Raw genomic sequence first — 23,805 nt, 5'->3', positions numbered from 1 at the left:
TGCCTGAATCAATGCATATAATTCATTGTTATACACCAACTATACTCTAATTGCCAAAGGAAAAACTTCTGAATGATAACAAGCATGTCACCACCTCGAAGCAAGATGATATCCAAAGCACATTCACTTGTATCTGTTTCTATCTCAAATGACTTTTGCATATTAGGTAGAGCATGCACATAAACATGAATTATCTTATATTTCAACGTTTCAAATGCTCTTTCATGATTTTCCCCAATGAAAGTCCCTTCAACGGTGTGGCTATGCGTTGAAAAAAGGAATAAACTTGATCACAAATTGTTGAGCTCCTATTAACCTCCTAGTTTCAGGTAGCACGCTTTGGTGTAGGCCAACTTACAATTGCTTAATTGGTCTATTCTTACTTCTCCTCTTATCACATGCTCTAAATCAACCAATGACCCTGTGAAATTTACATTTCTTTAGATTGTGTAGTAGTTGTTTTTTGTTGTAGCCTTTGCATAGCTTGCCTGGTGTGGACAAGATACTCTCACAAAAGTATATAAGAATTCCCTTAAAACGTCATTCATCAATGTCATAAAACATTTAAGCACATTACTCAAACCAAAAGGAACTACTAACCAGTCATATAGACATTGTTCTGTTTTGAAAGCAGTCTTCTAAGATTTTTCTTCTTTCATTCTCACCAAATGAAAACCAAACTTAAAATCAAATAGTAAAATAATTAGCGAGTTCTAGTTGGTCTAACAAATCAGCCATCTTTAGAAGATGATACCTATTCTTAATGGTGATTTTATTAAGAGCTTTGTAATCAATACACATTCTCCAAGAATCATTTGTTTCTGCACCATCACTATGGATGACCCACAAGGTGAAGTGCTAGGACATTATTCTTAATTAGTGATTGTCAATGCAATCTGGTGACAGGTAGAAGAGATTTTGGTAGGAGTTGAATCTCATGCTACATCTCTCTTCTTGGTGGCAACCCTTTAGGCTGTACGGTTACTTCTCGCAAAGATGAAAAGCCTTCATCCGAGCCTTTCAATTTAGAGTTGGTCATGGTACCAAATCCCTACTCCATCATCTTTCTTTTAGCAAACCAAACAAAATTGCCTGGTTTCTTGAATTAATTTAATGGCTTGAATATAAATTATCATAGCTACTTTAGCCCTGCTTTGGTGCGCTGTCATTATGTACTTAATCTCATCACTGTCCTATCTATATTTGTTAGCCGTTCTCAAAAAAATGCTGTCCCTAACATAAAGATAAGGACTGGCAAGAAGCATTAAAAGGATTTACATCTGCTTCAATCGTATCTATGTATTATGTATTATTCCCAAATTTAACCTTGCACCTTTCTGTTACTTATATCTGTACTTCCCTTTCCACCCATCCCAATGTTTATGGCAGTAGATGTACCTGTGTTTTCAGACCAAGCCCTTGAACTAAATTTTCTGAAATGAGATTTCGTTGTGAACCAGGATGTATTAATGCATTTACTCTGATCTTCTTTCTTTGTAACTTCAAATCAAAATGTTTGTTCATTTCTCAAGTTCATTTTTCTCCTTGGTGGCAATGCATCCAAGTTTGTCATCTATATTCAAATTATTCTCTATTTTAATATCATCATCTTAAATGGTTGGCGTAATTTTCTTTTTATTCTCCCTTATTCTAATTTTTTGTATGCAGTTTTGGATGAAGCTTCCAACACTTTGAATTTACATGTCCATCTTTCTTACAATGACTTTTAAATCCTCTTTTTGCACAACAGAATTAGTTTTCTTTACTTTCCAATCACTCTTATTTTTAGCTTTCTATTTGGAATACTGACCTTATACCTTTTCTTCTCCTCCTTCACATAGTAAGCTTGGGCACATGCTTTGTCCAAGTCCTTTGAATCGGTAGTGACTACCTTCCTTTGGGTGTGGGAATGGAGTTTGTCAAGATACTTTGTTTTTAAAGTCCTTGTCTAAATCCATACCATTTAACATGACTTGCTGTGGGAATTCCATAGTGTAATCATGCACTCTTTGACTACTTTGTTGTTTAGAGTACATCAATTAAAATTTTTGATCCCGCTTATGCCCCATGTTACCAGGTTCTCCTGCCACTTTTCTGTGGGGTTCACCCATGGTCCCACTTGGGCACTTTGGGTTCCTTGTGGGACCCTTGAGCGAGACCTTGTATCTAAGGGGACCCAAGGGCCACCCAAAGAAAAACAAAATAAATATTTATTTAAAACATTTTTATAATAAAAAAGTGTCAAATACCTGATGTGAAGGGTCCATGGGGAAATTGAGGTGCCTGAATGGGACTTTGGGCGAACCCAAGGGCTCCTAACAAAAAAAATTCATTTAAAAAAATATTTTTATAAATCAAGTGTGTCAAATTCCTCATTTTGCCCTTGAGTGATAAAATTATGAAAGTGTTATGTGCCATGAATACTGTAGTTTGAAAGGCCTTAATTTGCACTTGGTGGTGGGGGCTATGACCCTTGACCTTGCCAAGGTCACTGCCTTCAAACCTCGTGAGGAGCATTGAGCCTTGATCCCATTGTAGGCATTGCCCGCCAGATCCCTACAGGGGGTGCTACCCCTCAAACCCTTTGGGGTCTCCACTCCCAAATCCCCACTAGTTATTGGGATCTCTTGTCACATAAGAAATTTGATTACAATGAGAGGGTGACAAGGAATTGGGATCTAAGTGCTGACTTAGATGTTATTGTTGCACATCTTTATAAAAATATTTTTAGATGAGGCAGCTTCTACATATCACATTGCTACTGGAAGTGGCATTTTAACTCATTGTGGTTTAAATGAAAGTGAACAAAATGTTGTCTTTAATGCTCTCAATGAAGAGCAACATAAAGATTATTGAATATTGATTATAACCTAAGTCACAGGATATGGCGATTTTCATGGATGAGGTTCGAATTTAATCGAACTTCAAACTTCTATAAAAAAAATCGAATTTAATCGAATTTCCTCTATAAAGCACTGCTATCTGCCTCTAAACACAACTCAGCTGGTCGTGGGTATTCTTTGTATATGCTTTGTATCTATTGGGTCATGGGTGTCTGCAACTTCTGGGTTGCCCTCGGTTTTTCTCCAACAAGGGTCGCTATTCTGATAATTTATTAGAAGTATACATATATTTAAAAATAAACAAAATTATAGAAGGCGAATTTTATCCGAATTTTTTTTCGAATTTTTCCCTCGTCAAATTTCATCGGAATTTCATGGCTGTCGAATTTGAATTTGAATTTGAACCTTGGGACTTAGATTGTAACTTTATGAAATGTCAAATTCCTAATTTTGCCCTGGAGTGATAAAATTCTGAAAGTGTTATGTGCCATGAATTCTGTAGTTTGAAAGGCCTTCGTTCGGGCTTGGTGGTGGGGGCTCTGCCCCTTGACCTTGCCAAGGGCACTGTCCTCAGACCTCGTGTGGAGCATTGACCCTTGACCCCATTGTAGGCATTTCCCCCCAGACCCCTACAAGGGGTTCTACCCTTCAAACCCTTTGGGGTCTCCACTCTCAGATCCCCATTAGTTACTGGGATCTCTTGTCACATAAGAAATTTGATTACAATGAGGGGGTGACAAGGAACTGGTATCTAACTCTTGAGTGTGCTGACTTAGATGTTATTGTTGCACAACTTAATAAATTTCTTTTAGATGAGGCAGCTTCTACATATCACATGGCTACTGGAAGTGGCATTGTAACTCATTGTGGTTTAAATGAAAGTGAACCAAATGTTGCCTTTAATGCTCTCAATGAAGAGGAACATAAAGATTATTGAATATTGATTGTAACTTAATTGTGTATTGACATTTTTCAAGTCATTGAATTCTGCATTAATGAGTTTTCTTTTCTGTAAATTTATGAGGTATTGAAATATTTTATTTATTGACAATTATGAGTATCATTTTTTATATATAAAGCTGAATGCATAACCGTAGCCAAGGAAATTTTTTTGCCATACTGCCATACCTGAACCCTGTACCTGTATCTGTTCTGATACTAGGATTGGCGACTTGGCTTATGCCCTATGTGATAGAAATTTATCTGGATCAATTCCTTAAATACTTCTCATTAGTTAATAATAGTCTTATTCCTCTTTTTGCATTTTGCAACAGAGCTTTCCCACCATACAAGAGCATGATTTTTCCTTTTAAAGGCACTCAAAGCTAATTCTTTGTGCCTTAATTACTTTATGCACACTGAAATATATTTTAAGTTGTTTGATACATACATCCAATAATTTCACAATTATTTCTCCAACAAAAGATTTAATTTCTAATTTAGATGGATTTATATTATTTTCTTTACCCTAGTTTGGTTCTTTCAAGAAATCATTCTCTTTAATTTTGTCTTCTTCACCAATTCCAAACTTTCAATCAAGTACTTTAACTGAGTTACCGAGAAGATTGTTGTCGCATTTGACCTTGTTATCTAGCTAAATGTTGTTGTTTGTTCCAACTATTGCTGATTTTCCATGATCCTTTTCATGTAGCCCTGAAGTGCAGTCACTCTTGCATTTTACTTGTTGATGGCTACCTTTTGAGTTCTTGTTTTCTCTGCCATACAATTTTTTTTGCAAGTCCACAAGAATCAAGCCATTCTGAAACCAAAAATTGGTCCATAAACTTTTCAATTAGAATTCAAGAATCAACTAATTCATTATATTGCTTGGTTTTTGTCAATACAATTGAAGTTTGCTCTTAGAGAAGGAAATATCGTGAGAAATAGAAATCAAATTTGAACAAAATCACAGGAAACCCAGATTTTAATCTGGAAAACTCCTAAAATGAAGAAAAACCAACTTTTATGGTAGTTGCAATGGCCTTGCTACCTTATTTATTATCTGGGAACATCATCTTTCTGCCTTTTACTTCTGCTTATCTCCTCTAATGAACAGCTCAAATCTCTTGTACAATATTTCTTCTATCCTTCAATTCTGAAAACATGCTTTAAATGCACGTTACAATTCCCTTTTATAGATTTTTTGTGAAGAACAGGACTCTGCTAGGCCTTAGCAGAATTCCTGTGTGCATAGAAGTTAAAATAGTGACTGTTTGTTCAGATTCTGAATGTGAAATGCTCACTGTTGATGGCCATTAATGCTATCATGGACCCTACAGGGTCACAACTGCAATTGCAGGTTACAATTCCCTTTTATAGATTTTTTGTGAAGAACAGGGCTCTGCTAGGCCTTAGCAGAATTCCTGTGTGCATAGAAGTTAAAATAGTGACTGTTTGTTCAGATTCTGAATGTGAAATGCTCACTGTTGATGGCCATTAATGCTATCATGGACCCTACAAGGTCACAACTGCAATTGCAGTCCCGTTTGTCTGTGTTTTTTTGTCAGTTTCTGTTTCTGAGCCTGTCTTCGTACTTGAATTCATTTTACTGTTCAAGTATCTGCCTCTCATACATGTTCGAGATCTAATATGGTTTGTATCCTTTGCTTTGTAACCTGAATGTGCTGGACAAAACTTGGTTGTACCATTCATTTTATTTGTTGACCAAAAGTTAAGAATCAATCCTTCCATGTGGTAGAAAGCTCGTCTTGTTGAAACTTTGTCATGCACCAAACTATTTTTAGATTTTAAAATCTGAAAAACTGCAAGAAATAATTATTAACCAAATCCGTCCCTAATTAAGGATACCTGCTAGCTCTGAATTCAAAATAATATTTCATAGTAGCAAATACATATTCCACTGGCATTGAGATTTGGTACCTTGTAAACTAAGCACCATTAATCTGTTGGCATATATCATTGTTCCAATTTTTTTAATTTTCAAGAGGATATTTATCTACACATTGCTATGGGCTGCCTTGGAGCCTTCATGAGCTTACGAAACACAATTTCCTATCTTGGAACCACTAAACCATCGTATCTAAGAATTAATAACATGAGAAGTACAAGATAACATTTGTACATTCTCATATTATTTTAACTTGTAGATCTTACTCTTTACAAATTTATTCTCTACCGTTGACACAATAGATTTTGCTGTTATCATTGTGGTGTGAATTTTTAGGACTTGATCTGGTTTGTACAACAAGCTTGATTTAGCCTATGTATGGTTTACAAGATACTGTTGAATATTTTGCACTGGCCCTTTGGCATAATTGGCTTGCTGGGTTTGCATTTTGTCTCAAGAGATCTCTTTATTTCATCACTATTAGGATTTAAGCAATATTTAGAATGCAATGCATATGATTGTTCGTTTGCATAAACTCAGTACAAAATTCTCTGCATTCTACAGTGATGAACATTTAGTAACTGATAGCATTTTTGAATTATAGTCCTTGAAGATTGGCGTAAGAAAAAACTTGAAGAAGCTAAGAAGGGCAAGAATATAAAAGCCGTTGCTAATTCTACTGTGCAGCCTGTGGATAATGGTATGCAATCACTCATCTGCTGCTGGGTAGTATCTTAAATCATGACAATTATTGTTTGGTGGTTTTATGAAATGGTAGACTTGGTTCATCACATAATATTAGTTTTTTTTCTCCTTTCTACTCCTCTGTTTAGCACCGAAAATTTGGACTTTTGTTTATAGATTCTGTGCTGGGGGTCCTTTGAGCAGAGATGGTGGCCAAAGTATTGGAGTCTGATTGGGTTTCTGTTTTGGAGGAAGCTGGTGTTCCATTCAATCCTGAAACTTCAGATGATGGTAGTGGAAAGCTGCTGCAGGGTGGGCCTGAGATTGGTAATGAAAGGATGGCCTATTTTATTTGGTCTTGTATGCTCTTTTAGTTTGGGTTTATATCTACTATGTTAACTCTGGCAAACATTTATGTCTTTTTCCCTTTTGTTATCTAGAGTTTTTTGTGTTTACAGTGGCATAATATTCCATTCATGTGTTAATAATTGTTTCCCAAATGTTCTGATCAGCTTAAGCAGGATTCAGAAGTTTTTTGCAGTAATATTTTCCAATAATACATCATATATTTTATTTTACTACATTTATAAGGATCTTCCACCAAAGTTATCAGATAATAGTGTTTGGGAGATTCTCTAAAATGATTTTACTTCATGTACTGCTGCTCTGTGGTTGCATATTTTCAGCCTCGTTTGTGATAGCTGCAGAAAATTTTGTTTCCACCATAGCTGAAAAGTGGCACCCATCTTTTTGTATTAGTTTTCTTTTATTTTTGTTTCCAAGCCATAGCTGAATAGCTGCATCTATATTTTTGTAGCAGTTTTCATTTTTTTCCATTTTAAGATTCTCCTCCTCTATGGCATCACTTGTAGCCTAAGTTGCTGAGTCGTGGGGTTTTTGGGTGATTTCAGGTAGGAAACGTACCCGAATCGGATTCTGAAATGAATCTCCTGTGGGTACATCCAGGGTTCACGTTTTTAGATGCCAAAATGTTTCTGAAATGTTTAGTGATTCTAGTTTGAGCTTTTTGATATTCTTAAGACCTACAATGCTGATTAGTGAACTCAAAACTTATCTATCATTAGATTCTAGTTTGGTCTTTTTGATATTGAAAACTGAATTTAAATTAGTATGTTATGTTTCAAATTTTTTAATTTGTAATAGTTTTGTTTAGCATATGTATTCGTATATGTATATGACATTCTAAACTTAATTCTATTTTTTAGCTACATATATATATATATATACATACAATAAATGTACCGAAAATGTACCTGTTGTGCTACAAACATCATACCCCGTTTGAGATCGGGACCCTTGTGCTGTCTACCTTGCTTAGGGTGAGAGAGAGAAAGAAAGGCCTATGTCCGAAATCGCGTCTCTCAGACCCTCCAAATCTGCCGAAGGAATCCCAAATTTGGTATTCATGGGTCGCGTATGCCCTCCTGTGCCTCTGTGAAGGCCCATAATAACCCGACCCAATCTTGGCAAATAACAAAATACGGAGCAAGTTTGGGCTCCCAATGAATTGCGTGTTCTGTGCATGCTCCTTGCTATCACCAAAAATACTCGGCGAATATATTAGGCCCTAAATTTGAAGACGAACATGGCGGGTCAAAGTTCGGCCAAAGGGAGTTTGTTGCAGGTGCTCTCGACTTTGCAAAATCGTGCCTTTCAAATCGACTTTGCATTTGTCAAAGGAAGCCCGACTTCACCTTGTCCCCACGCCTTTGCAATTCCCGAACATATGTCGACGAAGTGATAAGGGGCCAAAACCGAAAATGTAAGATTTTGTCATTTCCTTCCTAAATGGCCGATAAAAGACTCAATGAAATGCCGAATAACAAAATATCGAGCTTTTTCCCTTATTTGAAATAAGTGTGGGACAAAAGAATGGGGGTTCGATACAATATAGGTTTCAAAGCATTTTAAAACACCTTGCACTTTCCTTCTAAAAGGCTGAATTTTCTCCTTTACTATGCCCAAAGTGAAATAGGAGGAAGGGGGGTTTCGATAGGGTTATAGGCATTAAGGGACTTTTTTGGGCACTTTTGCCTCTAAATGATGAAACGTTAAATTAAGTGAAATGAAAGGGGGAGAGGCATTTTAAATTATAAAGGGTTTATATTCGCAATTTCGCCTTAAAAAGACCAAACTTTCTCCCTTACTAGGCAAAATTAAGTGAACAAAAGAAAGAGGGAAACATGTTTCTGCAAATTGGCCTCCAATCGCCGAAGTTTTCCCTTAAATGGCAAAATGTGAAATTTTAAAATAAGGGAACTTTTTGGCACTTTTGCCCTCAATTGCCAAAGTTTTCCCTTAAAAGAGAAAAACATCAAGTAAAATCATAAAGGGAAATTTTTGGTACTTTTGTTCTAAATTGCCTAACTTTTCCCTTTTAAGTAGGTGCGATTTTAACTCAAAAATGAAATGAAGTAAAGGAGGTTCAAATAATTTAAAAAGTAAATGTCTTTCATTTTCCCCTCCTATTTGCTGAAACGAAGCCCAACATTGCCTTGACAACATTTAATATTTGTGAAAATTACTTAAATTTTTCGAGGTGATTGGCTCAAACTAAATCAATTGTTTGCAGATTGATGCCAATGGAAGGAGCACACAAGATCAAAATGGTGATCGCAGAACAAAGCTGATCAAGAATATGTTGCGAAGCCGAACGTAAAACGGGACCACCGAAGAACTTGTCCCAAAGGTCGGGAAGGCGAAACCACCACCACCAACAAGATTGAAGGCACAAGAACACTCAAAATGCTACAAGAAATATGCAGATTCAGAAATGCACAACAGAGGATTCCAGAAAATCAGTTTGTAAAAATTGAACTGTTTTAATGTAAGCAACTACTTGTGGGTCCTCATTAATACATTAAAAACAAAGGGACACAGGCCAGTTATTTCTTTGCTACTTGATTGACCAAAACTAATGTCAAACATTTGTCAGTAGCTGAGAAGGTGGTTGGGAGGACAACTGAAAGCTACTAGGTATGGGCTAAAGCTGCCAGGATTCTAGAAGGAAGATTTTAGCCATTGGAGGTAGTCAATCCTGGCCCTTGATCTGAAATGTAAAATCTATAAAGTTCAGATGCCTCTCTTTTGTAAAGAGTTAGAAAGTTAGAATCTTAGAATTTTAGACAGCTAGATGGTTAGATTTTAGCAATTAGCAGATTAAGAGTAGAATAAGACTGCCGTAAGAAATTGTTGTAATGGCAGTTGAAATCAATATATGAGCATTGAAGTATGGTTTTTGTTATTTTGTTTTCTTCTGTTTGCAGGGTTTCCCTTCAGCTGGTTAATTAGAGTTTAGTGATTTTAATGGCGAAATGTGGGGTATTTGATTTGGTTTTGGGTTCATACCATTGGGGGCTTGCTAATTGTAGGTCACTGCGTATGGTTAGTCTAAACCTCACTATTGTACTTAGTTCAACTATAGGTATTCGTCGTAGGTTGCACCAGAATTGGGTGCCTAAATGAGTACCTCTAGTCTGAAAATCCTTCATTCCCTTGGAGCTTGTGTTGAATTCACACTTTCAGATTAATAAAGAAAACTCAGAAAACAGAATTAACCTTTAACTCAGATAGTTTGCTGTTAGATTTTGTAAGTTTCAGATTTAGGAACAAACAAAAACATAACCAAAATTGAATAAGACACTTATTACCCTGGGAAAACCTCCTAGGAGGAAAAACCCAGCCAGAAAAGATCCTTAGATCTGATTATGGATTATGAATAATATTTTGATTACAATACTTATCGCAGTTCACCCTTAGGGCTAATGGCATCTTCAATTTTCCGTAGTCTCAGATCTGCCTCTTAACCAGTTTGGGATCTGCCTTTTGTTGTATCAACCAGCAACCAAAGATTTGACCTTGAATAGCAGATGGATGAAATGTATGTCTTCAGCTGATCACTGTGACCAACTTCAGAACAGCAGGTCCTTCAACTGTCAGATCGCATGATGAAGAGCACTCCCCTAACAGCAGAAATAACAATGAAGAGAAGCTAATGGAGTTCGCACTTTGCTGAAGATATTCGCCTTTGAATTGAAGTATTTCGCACCTCTTAATTACAGGTAGAATTAGCTATTGATATATGTTATAAATGAATGACTTAATTCATATATATATCTGTCCCTTGGCGGTAGACCTCTAGGTCGGCTTGCAATAAACATTTTATTTATTAATTTCTTTTCCCCTTAACACGTTTCATTTGGAGTGAGGTATATCATGATGTGTGAGTTATAGGGTCGGCCCTATTGAAGAGTGGTGTGTGAGAAGGGCCCAGCCTTAAAGGGTACACGTTACCCTTTCAAGATAAAGGGCCCAGCCCTTAAGGGCGGATTCCAATGTTGCCTTAGGCAATTGGAATCCGCTCTTCACCCTAATTAAAACTAACAGCTTGCACTATCCCTGTTAAGTTGTGAGTATATCTCTGGCGAAGCAAGGGTTAGTTTATGGAAATCTGTCTGCTTGCAGCATTAACTGTTAATGTCATTGTGCTTAGGATTCTTAAACTCTTCCCTTTTGTTATTTATTCCCCCAACTTGAGATTCAAAGCATTGTTGGATGCAAGCCAACTTGTTGTAAATGTAAGTCCCCTTGTGTTACCAGCAAAACACATCAAACCGTTGAGTTATCCCGCAGTCAAGATTTGACATTTGGAACCTTGAGGGATTTCCTTATTCAAGAGAGGATAGGATACTTAGCATTCTTTTCTGTGTTGATCAGAAAGAGTTGAAGGACGACTTTAGCCACATCAACAGTACCCAACCCCCGAAACAATTTATGCTGTATTGGCGTTTCATACCCACGTACCCATTCCCGTTCCCATACCCGATTTGGCAACTTAGCTTGTAGCTGAAAACCCCTGCTTGGGATCCCACTTTTAGTGTCCTCCATTTATAGTCAGTGAATTGCAGTATTGTGGATTCCTTTCTTTTATATTATGATAAAGAAAATTTACAAAAATGCTGTCCTGTAGGGAGAACACCTCCAAATCTCCTTTTCATCGGATTACATTAAGTAAAGCTTCCTGTATCAGAGGAGTGTTGTAAGTGTCTTCATGTGTTGATCAATCTTCCTTAGAGGTAAAGGCTTTGTACACAACAAAAGCCCAATTCACATCACCTACCATCTTGAGACCTATCATTTGCTTAAGCAAAGACACTGCCTTATCAGCTGTCCTCTTTCGAAGTTCATTCTTTGTGATGGAAGTGATGACGAATGGTTGCCATGGCTCAACAATCTTCTTTTCATGCACTGTCAGTAAACTGTTGAGTGATGAGAAATCAATACCATCCACCACCTCCAATACCACCATGTCCAAACCACCATTAGTTGTTCCTTGATTAGTCATGCAATCATCCTGATAATTTCGTTTTCCTCTCCTAAATCACGTAGCATCCCTATAAGCATTGAGGCAATATCAAGTTGATTCTATGATTATGATCCACCACCTGGAATTCCTTTTCCAACACCCACTGAATAGCATGGACTATTCCTGCCTTGGTCTTAGAGATTCTTTTGAGGCATGCTCCAAAAATACCTCCCAAAAAGGCGTTTACTACTGGTTAGATATCAAGCGGACATATGTATCCATTCTTAGATAGAGAAATAGCTGTTTGGAAGGGCTTAGGAAGGTGAATGAGTTGTTTGATTCTTCACCATCATTAAGAAATAAGAACTAATAAGCCGAATACACATGCTTTCCCACCAATGAATCATTAATCCTGAGTCTTTCATCTCTCGTTGCTATAATTTTCCATCACCTTTTGTTCCTTAAGAGCCACCATAAATAAAAATTGTTACTTTTGCTTATGCTCACTAATGCAGATGGTATGACACAAAAATGATTATCATCCAATCAGCCCACCTCTGATGCTCTCTTCTCCATTGTGGTATAAATCAAACTTATTCCCAAATGATTCCCATGCATAAGCTTTTGTGCTTGTGATGCCACCTGGACTGTTGTCAATATGAAAGTTGGCTTAGAAGTCTGTTTCTCTATATACATGTTGAATTGTGTATTCTGTTAATGTATCAAGAATGGGCCAAACATGCTTAAGGATATTTGCAATCTTCCAATTTGGTGAACCTTGTTTCCTCAATGCATCTATTATACCCTGTGAATTCATTTCAATTTGAACTGAGTTGTTTATCTTGTATTGTTTGTGAGTGGCAGACCAAAAAGGAGGGCCTGAGCTTCAGCCACATTGTTTCTTCTATTGTTCAATTTTCTTTGATCCTATATAAATTAGTTTTTCCTACTTGTGACAAACAATGCAACCTGCTCTTGATACTCCTAGATTTGATCTCGCAGCTTCCTCAATGTTTAGATTTATGCATCTAATCAGATGAGGTAGATTTATAACCACCTACGGAGAGGGGCCAGTAGTTGTACAGGGTCCAATTGTTGTACAGGTATTTGTGTTTATAATGTTCAGTCTTACCACATAATTATACTATATATTGTAAGTAAACAGTCCAGTGTAAATAAAAAAATAGAACCTATGAATGTTATAAAAAAAAACATAAATACATTCTTTAACAAGTGAAATAAATAATTTTTTGTTTCAAATAGAATATCATAACTATCTACTATAAGTGTGTCATTTATAAAATAAAATGCTCATTTAAACAAGTATTTTTGTCATAGTGAAAAAATATTATTCGTGTGTACAACTATTGGGGTAGCAATGTATATGCATTGGAGTATTTTATATTAATAATTTGTCTTATCACAAATATAAAAGGTGTGCACAATAAATACCTTGTATTTTTCCACGGAGTGAAGGATCATCAAAAAGTTTTAGTATTCAACTATTGGTCCATTTGTGTTGGATATTAGTTATATTTTATATAATAATGTGTTTTTTTATAGCAACAAATAGTTTTTGTGTTCAACTTTTGGTTTGTTTGTGTTGGATATAAAAGGTAGAAATAACAAAGATTAATGGTTACTAATAGGTATTTGGTCCATTTAGGTTGCATGTAAGTTATATTTTAAATAAAATTGCGATTTTCTACTAACAACAAATGATATTTTTTTGTTCAACTGCTAGAGATTTTTAGATCAAGTTTTGGTTAAATATTTAAAGTCATTTTTAGGACACTTTGCCTAGACATGCTTTTTTGACGAGTTGCATGATGAGTAACACCTCCAAACCTTAGTTGTAGTTACATAAGTGTTCATTTTACATTTCCAAAAAAATGGAGGTCTTATGATATTTATGGGCTACATGTTGACGAAGTTAGCCCGCACAACTACTGGTTCCTCTCCCCTACCCCATGAATGGGGAAGCTCATTACATATTTATTATTGTCTTGAAGTGATAAATTTTGTGCTTGAACATTATGAATTTAAGCTTGTGTATGGTGCCTTGTTTTGTTTGAAACATATTTTACTTATCATCTCTGTAACAAGTACACAGGCTTAAATAGTTCAGAGAGCTCCTGGGACAATGTGATGCTATTATATACTTATATATACTCTCAACACTTTCTGCAGAAGATGGAATTATACCTGGCAGGACGCTTCCTATTCAATGTCATGCTGAAGCTCACACGGACTATGATGGAATTGCAGTTAGATGGGGTCTGACACACCATAAAGAAAGCGCAGCAGACTGTTGTCAGGCTTGCTTGGACCAGGCAAAAATTGCAAAAGTTGGTGAAAAAAAGTGCAACGTTTGGGTTTACTGTCCATCTGAATCTGGTTGCTATTCTCCAGATAAATATGAGCACAAGCATCAGGAATGTTGGCTGAAGCAGGTGGAGTGCTTTTTCTTTTATTTTGGACAGTCTGTATGTACTTCTTTGTGGTTCTTTGCTTGTGCTTCCTGCAACATTTTGTGATTGAAAAAAGTTGTTCCTGTTTTGATTCACAAAAGGATCAAAAACTGCGGGCTAGGTTGGCTAGCATGAATTGACACGTCTTTCAATAGGAAATACACATCTGAACAAAATAGATTATATTAAATGAATGATAGAACAATTAACAGAATGCAAGAAGAAGCTATCATTAATTCTGCAGACATGTACAATAGTGAACTTAAAGTGAATGGCCAAGAGACCTCTGACCTGTGTGATCATGGACATATGGCCACAGGAGCTGTGTCCATTGTAAAAACATTTGTAACCTGTATGTACTAACCACAAGTACTGACTAATGTCTTTTCTATTTAGTACCTATACATGACACAACATGGTTTTGGTCTGACAACATAATGGCAATACCACTCAAAATTTGCCAAGAGATACTGGTCATAAGTTATTTTATTGAACATTCTAAATCCACTACCTATTTCTATCTCCTCTGTAAGACTCAATTATGTCAGGTACTGGCTGGAGCGTGTGTGGCGTTTTATCTTTCTGAACATTGACAATCTTATACATAAGAGTCAAGTTATGTATACCTATTTTAATATAGACATTCCCTTTTCATGTATTCTGTGTTACTGTATCATATGATGATGACTATGCTATACTATTGTAGATAGTTTTTGATTGTTACTGTTTACGGATTTAAAAAAATTTGCATTTCACATTTATGTTTTCTTAATTTCATACCTGCATTAAACTATATGATGCAGTTATTAAGGATCAGATTGTGAAGTAGCTAATAGTATTTTTTTCCGAGCTGAACACTCCATCATGCACCTTTCCAGCACTAAGTCACCTGGAAGACTGCTTACCAATTTAAATAATTGAAATTCCTCTGCACAATCAGAAGCACAACTTTTGGCTTAGACAATCCTGCAACTGTCCCAGAATAGTTAAAAAAGAGCTACAGTAAACTGAAAATACTGTGTGTTTTGTAGTCAGATAACAAACAATCATGTCTTAAGTTCAGAATTAAATTTGTTTGTAGTTATAATCATGCCTAGTTGCAAAATCTATTGCTCTTGCCTCTGTGTGTGAAGTGTTGTATATAGTATCTTATCTAGTTATCTTCTCATCTATTGCCAAGGTTCTACGTTGCCTTCAAAATTATAATGTTGGACATGTTAGAATGGTTGACTTGTCATTGATGTCAAATAGACCTATGCGGCGATCTGTCAAACAGAAACATGAGAATGATCATCAGAATTCATGAAATTAGTTTAATATGCATAAGTGAATTCAGTTTAATGTGAATGAAAATTGAGAACTGTACAAAATGATTGCATACCAAATGCTGGCTCCTGTAAGAAAGTTGTAAAATGCTGCATGTGCATTGACTGATAACATATTTGGTGAAAGTTTGTACTAAACTAAGGATGCTTAATGTGCTTGTTGGTGATAAAAATGAATAATGATCTAAACAATATTACTATAGGCTGCAGGAAAGGTTCCAGTCAGGGTTCTATTCTTAGAATGGTTTTATTATTGAAAAGATATAGTTTCAAAGAAATTCAGTTATAAACTGTTTGGAATCTGATAGATGAAGTTTAAGTTACATTGTTTTATTAAAAAAGGAGTGAAACTATAATTGGTTCGATGATTAGGTTTTAACTGTTTGGACAGTTACAAACCACTTTCAAACTAATTCATAACCATACAATCAATAGAAACACTGTATATATCATTCTGGGTGAAGGACGTATATTAGTAGATTGTGTGATGTTGAAATCCGTGAGAAGCAAAAGAGATTATTACTAAGAAAGTCACTCCTGTTTATAGAGACAATGACAGACCAATGATCGCAACAAGTTTTAATTCAAGTTGCGAAAGGAGTATGCTTCTTTTATAAGAAGAACAGAGGTTGGATAAAGAGTATATGATTGTGTGTTGCTGTCATAAGGGAAGTTCTGCTGGTAATGTGACTATTTTGATTAAGTATATACAACTGATAATGATCCTTGCAGTGATGCAAATCAGGTATAATAGTTTATCATATTTTCATTAAGTTTGTTCTAAAGTTGAATGACAAAGATTCTCAGGGATTGCTGATAGAAGTTTGTGATTCAGATCAGTGAAAGGTCTCTCATATTTTATTCTAGTTTGTTCTAAAAGCTGTATGGCAAAGATGCTCAGGAATTGCTGATAGAAGTTTTCGATTCAGATTATACTTGCAGAATTCTATTTGCTCAGTTAGCACTCATTTTGCATAAAGTTTATTTGCAGATCATTTTATACAAGATGTCTGAAGTCTGTAATTTCAGATTGGAATCACTTGTCTAATTTTCAGTTTGGAATCACTTGTTTATCAGTTCTAATATTGTAAAAAGAAATTGAAATCAGTTGTTACGTGTTCTTGTAACATTCTTAAAGTTGGTGCTCTAAAGTATCTGAGTTGGTGCTCAGTCTGAGAAGTTGGTGCTTCTATTAGAGTCGGTGCTCTCAAGCAAGGGGTTTGGTGACTCCTTAGGGTTTGTGCCCTTAAACATTGTAATTGGATTCATTGTGAGGCTAGATTAGGACAGTCGATCTTAGCAGCATTTCTCACTGCGGTTTTTCCCATCTTGGGTTTACACGTAGTCTCTTGTGCATTGGTTTCATTGTGTGGTGTATCTTTTCAGTATTCAGTTTGGTGCTTTCATATCAGAACTCAGTTTAAAAGTTTTTAATAAGTCTATCAAAAGATTTAGCTGGATAAGGATTTACGTTTTATTTACTACTGCTCCACCCCCACCAACCTCTCAGTAGTAAAATTGTGTTCTACAGAACAGGTGGCCTGAACCTGGAATTTTGACATGTACAAAGGTTCATGAACATGTTTGTGCTTGATTTTGAAAAAGAAACTAGGGCAACAATTAATGACCCTATTTAAAGCAATGAGAAGATGTGGAGGGCAACCGTTGTTGAACTAGGAGCCATTGCTAATGAACAAACAAAATCTTGGATCAAAGTTCATTTTATGATACCTAAATAAATGGAAGCAATCAAATTTGGATGTTGCTCAATGAAAACCATATTTATGTGATTTTGTTTATGGTTTGGGACAAAAGCTAAGTTACTGCTTTGAGAATGTTGCGATGACAATTTTTTTGGGGTTGGTATCATTTTAGGTGTGTCTACAGAAAAAAGGTATAAAACGCATAAACATATTTGTAGTCTAAAAATAGGAATTATGTTCAAAGTACCACATAGCATGCATATAATAAACACAACCACTATTTGTTACCATGTTCTCCAATTGTAGACGTCATGCCTGCTTTGAAACAATTCGGGAGGGAGCGCTTGGTCACCTTGGGTTCCCTATGGGACACATGTACCCATAGGGAAATTGAGGTGGCCGAGGCACTCCCAAGTGTTCCCATAGGTGACAACGTGTTGTGGGTGCAAAAATAATAAAAATATTTTTTTAATGTACAAAGTAAAGAAACCCTAAAATGCATCCTATACCTAAATTTCACTCCTTTGCAACTTCATTTCTCTCCAGCACAACCTTGCTCAACCATTTGTGCATTTTGAAAGGTAGTTGGCTTTTTCGAAGGAGATTGATCACAAAGTGCCAATGGGGTGAATATAACTTGCACAAAGGAGATCTAATCATCTAAGGTATGCATTTTAACCTATTCTTTAGTTTTTTAACAATTGTTTTCAAGGTTTTTGATGAGATTTTATAAGTTTTATGATGAATGTTTTCAAGTACTATTTATTTAGTAGAAAAAAGAAATAAGTTTCAAGATTTTTAATAATGTTTTTTGGTGTTTGTTTTGAACTTGCATTAGTTTATACATATTGTAGGGTTGCATTTTTTTATTTCAAATTTTATAATTTGTTAAATTAGAGTCTCAGTCGTAACACTCAGAAAACTAAATCTGTTTCTCTAATTGTATCAGCGCACAGAATACTAATTCTGTTATTTACGATTTAATTAAGATTGGAATTTAGTTAGTGTTAACTAACAAATTAGTTTTGCAAACATTTAGTTTGGTTAAAGTAATGAACGCCAGTGTAGAGGATCGTGGCTCCACACAGGGGTCACGACCCTATGTGGAACCACGTGGTTCCACATAGGATTGCTACCCCCTGTGGGCGCACGATTCCATGAAGACAATCGCATATATACGCCATCCTCCCTATTGAACTTGGTGTTCGAATTGAATAACAAAACAGGCAGAGATCGGTGACCTATATATACATTTGCCTTCGTACCTACAGAGGCAAATCGATAAGAGACATAATCGATTTTCATTTCTTCGATCTGACCCTAACATACCAGATTTTGAAGCTACAGCAAATCTGATTGCACAGAAACAATAACAGTCTATTTTACATTTACATAATTTACAAAAAAACCATATTGCAATCTATTTAGAACAGTGTTCCACGACCATTGGGGACGCGGGGACAAAAGGCCTAAGTTTGGGGATGGCGGAGGGGGGGGTGGCGGGGTGGTGGTGCTGATATAGTTATACATATAGTACTTGAAAAACTAGTTGTGAAAAGAAGTATAATAGTATAATAATTACATTTCAAATGAACTATAGGAAATTAGTAAAATTACAAAATAGCGAAATTTGAAATATTAAATCTCAATACAAAGATTTCTTGAATGCTAATTGCTAAATAAAATTGTCAAATTGGAGATTTCTATTATTAAAATATCATATTAATATCTGATATCACAAAGTCTATAATGATGATTACATGATACATCATTACAATGAGTATCAAATAGCAATAGCATTACAAAATGGCTAAATGCTCAAATCGCTCAAAATAAAAATAAAATAAAAATAAAAATTTCAATTGCTTTTTTTGAGTTTGATGTGTTCGAACAGGAGACTCCTGCAAGTCTCCTTGGCCCTCAAGAGACGCTTGGGAGTCTCCCAAGGAGTCTTGGAGATGTCGGATGGTCGATTACTACAAGTCTCCTCGCCCCTCAAGAGATGCTTGGGAGTTTCCCAAGGAGACTTGGAGATGGCTGGGAGTTTCCCAAGGAAACTTGGAGACACCTGGGAGTCTCGCAAGGAGACTTGGAGATGCCTGGGAGTTTCCCAAGGAAACTTGGACACAACTGGGAGTCTCCCAAGGAGACTTGGAGATGTCGAGATGTCTCCCAAGGAAACTTGGAGACTTTGAGACGTTTCCGTGTCTCCGGTGGAGCACCGGTGGCGGTGGCGAGATGGTAGGAGACGCCAAGTCCCCATCTCTCCGTCTCGGAAACACGGGCCTGAGGGAGGGGGGGAACGTGTCTCCATGGAACACTGATTTAGAATGGCCATTAGTTCAAGTTCAATGGGTATTGATACAAATAAACAATTTAAATATGTTCACACATTTCCTTTATGGAAATATGTTATGATTCTTGAACAACTTCCAATAGGCGGGGCATTCATTTGGAATTGTGGTGAGCACAAAGTCCAATACAAGAGCTCTAGTCAAGTGAAAGCTCACTTATGTTTTATAAGTGGGTGGAGATTAAAATATGTGAAGGGCGAACTAGGAAGGGGTTGCGAAAAGAAAAAATATGGCATTCATTATAGAACAAGAAGAAGTTGATGTTGTGAGTGAAAGAGGAAAATTAAAATTTCATCCTTTAGCAAGGAAACCATCAATGCAAACACCTATAGGTTTAGTAATGGCCTCCCAACATCCTTTCTTTGAGATGCTCTCCCTCTAAGAACAAGATCCCTCTCCTTCCTGCAAAAGATGCCCATCAGCTAAGGCATCCGTTTTTAGCAAGGAAAATATCAATGCAAACACCTAACATCCTTTCTTGGAGATGCCCTCTATTCAATAACAAGATCCCTCTCCTTCCTGCAAAAGAGGCCCTTTGGCCAAGGCATTTCAAAATGAAAGAAGAGATATTGTAGAGGAAAAAGTTGCATGTTGCATTTATGCCAGTGGTCTTCCTTTCAACTTGATTAGATCACCATATAGGTGGGAAATGGTGTCGACAATCAACAGTGCACCTGCTGGTTTCACAGTCCTTGTTTTGAAAAGGTGTACACCACCTTATTGGCAAAAGAATATTTTTTTGTAGAGAAATCATTCAAACCAATTAGGGATTCTTGGATTGAAATAGGAGTGCATTTTTTTGATGAAAGGAAAGATTGCAAAATATTGACCTTCAATAAATATTATTGTAGTGTTCCCAAAGGGGTTATGTTTTTGAAAGTGATTGATTGTGAGGGGCAAATCAAGGATGCAAAATTCATTTCTAAAATTCTCATTGAGTCCATAGAGGTGGTGGATTTTGAAAATGTTGTGCATGTACAATGAAAAAAATTGTAGGTCTGCAGATGCTTTGGTTGAGGAAATGTATGCACACATTTTCTGGACACCATGCACTGTACACTCCTTTAACATGGTGATGCAAGTAATTGGCACTCAAATAAAGTGGGTGAAAATCTATATACTGTGAGGGTGAGGAGATCCAAATGTTTGGGACAAACCACCATATGTCACAAGGCATTTTTTAGGACTTTCTCGAATTTGGAATTGTTGAAAGTAAATTTAATTTAATTAATTAATTTATTTTTTAAATTTAATTTATGCTAGGTTAATGTATATTTTAATGTGTTATCAACATCTTTTACAAGATCCTAGGTTGGTGAGACTTGATTTGAATCACACATGATCATTTTGAGACGACATGTGAAGTTGTGAGAGGCATTGCATGCCATGGTTATTAGCCAGCAATGGAGTATTTCGAAGCAATCAAATTTAGGGAGGGTCTAGACGATCAAGTCATTGATCCTATAGATGACGATTAGTTGGCTAGTGTGGGCTATGTCTTGAGTTTCATTGAGCATATCATGAGTATGATCATGTTTGCTGATACAAATTAACCATCTTTGGGGGAAACCTATGATGGCATTGACTCCATGATATAAAAAATAAAGGTCATAATAGCACAAAGGGAAAATGTCCTTGAAGAAACATTTTTCGTTAAGTGTGGAAAAAATCATTCATAACTGTTGGAACAAGATGATCATACCATTATATCTACTTGCATATGCATTGTCTCACAAATAATATAGTGTAAAGATAATTTCTTTGCCAAGAAGAACTGCACTATATAGAGATAGTGAAGTTGCGCGAGATTATTTGTTCCTTCAAGCTCTAGCAATCAAGAATTTATCACAAGTATTTTTTATCTTTTATTTTTTAACGTTTGTATTGTAGACTTTAGTGCTTACCATTCTTTAATTTCTTTTGCATTTTTTTTTAAAAGTAAGTGTTGGTTTTCTCTCTAGTTTCAACATGTTGCAAGTTCTTTGGCTGAACGAATTGGTATCCACTCAATGAAGCATAACAAGTTGGCTGCAAAAAAGGCAGAATACTTGGTTTATGTTCATTCCAACTTGCATTTTCTATCACATAAGCAAGATGGCTACAAGGAAGGGGCAACGAAGCATTGGGACATAGCCCTTGAGTGTACCAACTTGGATGCATTTTTCGCAGAGCTTGCTAGTGTCAATATGGATGATGATGATGATGAGACTCTTACACATGATGCATCTAGTGGGAGTGGCATTGCATTTACTTGTGGTCCAAATGATGTTGAACCAAACAATGACGTATTGGCATACCAAAACCCTGCACTTGTACATGATCCCGTACACGAAACATCAACTTAGCAACACCACTACAAAAATTAAAAATACGACTTCAATGTCAATTTATCAAACTTGAATGCCATGATAGATATTTATTGTTAAATATTAAAATGACAAAATCAGCAATCACCATCATATGGATCTTCATAAAAATTATCATTATCATCATTGGCATTATATGGTGTAGGTGCGTTAGATGAATCAAATGGAATGCCATTGGAACTTGCATTAAAATATGTTGAATGAAGATTGTTGGGAATTGGAAGCATGGAAGCTATCATGCTCTAGCTCAACATCCCACAACCTCATTGCCTCTTCCTTGTCATTTTGTTTGTGTGAAAGAAGATGCAAGTTGGAATGTACATACAACTCCCTTGTCTTTTTTGATTCCAATCAGTTGCACTTTATTGAAAGGATGAATAAGTATGTACTTCAATTTTGCTCAGATGAAGAGGAACTGGCAATCTATTGAGGTAAATCATAAAGGAAACTTCAAACATGGAAAAAATATTTCAAAAGTAAAGATAATTTAAATTTAGAGAGTTCTTGGTAAAAATTAAAAGACCTGACTGGAGTAAAACTCTGATTGGAAGAGGTTGTAGTTGTTATAATGAGCTGGGACCTTGTAGGCTTTTAGATTCTTATTAACTTTCATCATCATTTCTTGTCAATACGGTGAGCAAACAACGTTGAAAGCCAAACCATACTTAGATGCATTTGAAATGTCTTTTCCAATGGCCTCTCAGTTCTCTTATGTGCTCTCTTCTTGATGCATGGCCAAAGATGTGTGTCTCTCTTTATTAACTTGAGAAGTAGATGCAAAAGTAGGAGGCCTCAATGCTCAAGATCCTCTCCTTGCCAAATGATGACCTACTTTATATGAAATTGCTTCTTCTACTTACTCTTCCTCTCTAATATATTCTACCTCTTTAGATGTTGGCAAGGGTGTAGAATTCTCGTCTAGGCAAGCTTTGATGGCCACTACATTAATGACAGATAAATGGGCTTTCACTTGACTGAATGAGCTTGAATATTTCACTTCGCACCCATTGCAAACCTAAACACATCCCATTGTAATCCCTATGGCAACAAGTTTGGAAATCAACACATTTTAAACAAATGGAAACAAATATGTATGTCCCATCTCATTTAATATTTCAAACATAATTGAGCGAAAACAAAACAAGAGATTTCATCGGTAAAAGAAAATGAAAGAACCTATTGTAATGTCCCCACTTTGAAATAGAATTTAATAATAAATAATAATAATAAAATTTAAATATTAAAAATTAAAATTAAAATTAATCTCGATTTATTTAATGATTAAAATTAATCTGCACTAATTGATTATATTATACACTAATTTAAATTAATATGAAAGTATTTGTACTAACCAACAAAAGTGAATATTAACAAAAGTAAATCAACTGCTAATTAAACAAAGCATGTAACCGATCCACCAAGGGTCACGACTTTGTGGAGGCAAGCATAGTTTGGAGGAGACGTGACCCTCATTTAAGCCACATCTCCCCCCAAGGATCGGGGCTGCTGGAGGATTTAAAAAGAGAAGACAGCGATACTTCTCACGGGGAGCTAGAAGGAAGGAATGGTCAAGTCTGCCAGCAAGGAAAAAAGACAGGAATCTATGTTATCTGGCAGCCAGCGATCAGATCAGATTGGAATTGTTATTAAGTTACAGGCAGTAACATCCTTGTTTGGGTGGTATGCATGGGATGTGCTTATTACATATGCTTAATATATGAAGCCTGACAATGTTTTTATGCAGAATTTAATAGTAATATTAATAGTAATATTTATAGACTGCAATACGTATGACAGTCATATTTAATATCATATATAGTGGCAGACCAGATCTGACGCAGGTCAGATCTGTCTGTCTTTACAGCCATTAGATAGACTAATAATT

The 23,805-nt window shown here is 36.0% G+C and overlaps 1 protein-coding gene across 3 annotated transcripts in view; it reads left to right on the top strand.

Moving 5' to 3' along the window:
- Nucleotides 1-23,805, top strand: part of LOC131048563 (uncharacterized) — a 43,823-nt gene that overhangs the window by 6,140 nt on the left and 13,878 nt on the right. Inside the window, exons 4-7 of one of the 3 annotated variants that reach the window (XR_009106463.2) lie at nucleotides 6,296-6,391; nucleotides 6,580-6,702; nucleotides 13,892-14,154; nucleotides 17,782-17,865. Coding sequence is in view for 2 of the 3 variants with exons in the window: in XM_057982560.2 (XP_057838543.1) it covers nucleotides 6,296-6,391; nucleotides 6,580-6,702; nucleotides 13,892-14,154; nucleotides 17,786-17,830 (527 nt within the window). In the remaining variant the exon portion in view is untranslated. The remainder of the gene's footprint in view (nucleotides 1-6,295; nucleotides 6,392-6,579; nucleotides 6,703-13,891; nucleotides 14,155-17,781; nucleotides 17,866-23,805) is intronic. The other 2 variants (XM_057982560.2, XM_057982559.2) reach the window with 2 other exon arrangements.

Source organism: Cryptomeria japonica, chromosome 3 (assembly GCF_030272615.1).
Source record: "Cryptomeria japonica chromosome 3, Sugi_1.0, whole genome shotgun sequence".
Lineage (NCBI taxonomy): Eukaryota > Viridiplantae > Streptophyta > Pinopsida > Cupressales > Cupressaceae > Cryptomeria > Cryptomeria japonica.
The sequence above is the reverse complement of the archived record's forward strand: the minus strand, read 5'-3'. Positions and strand labels throughout refer to the sequence as shown.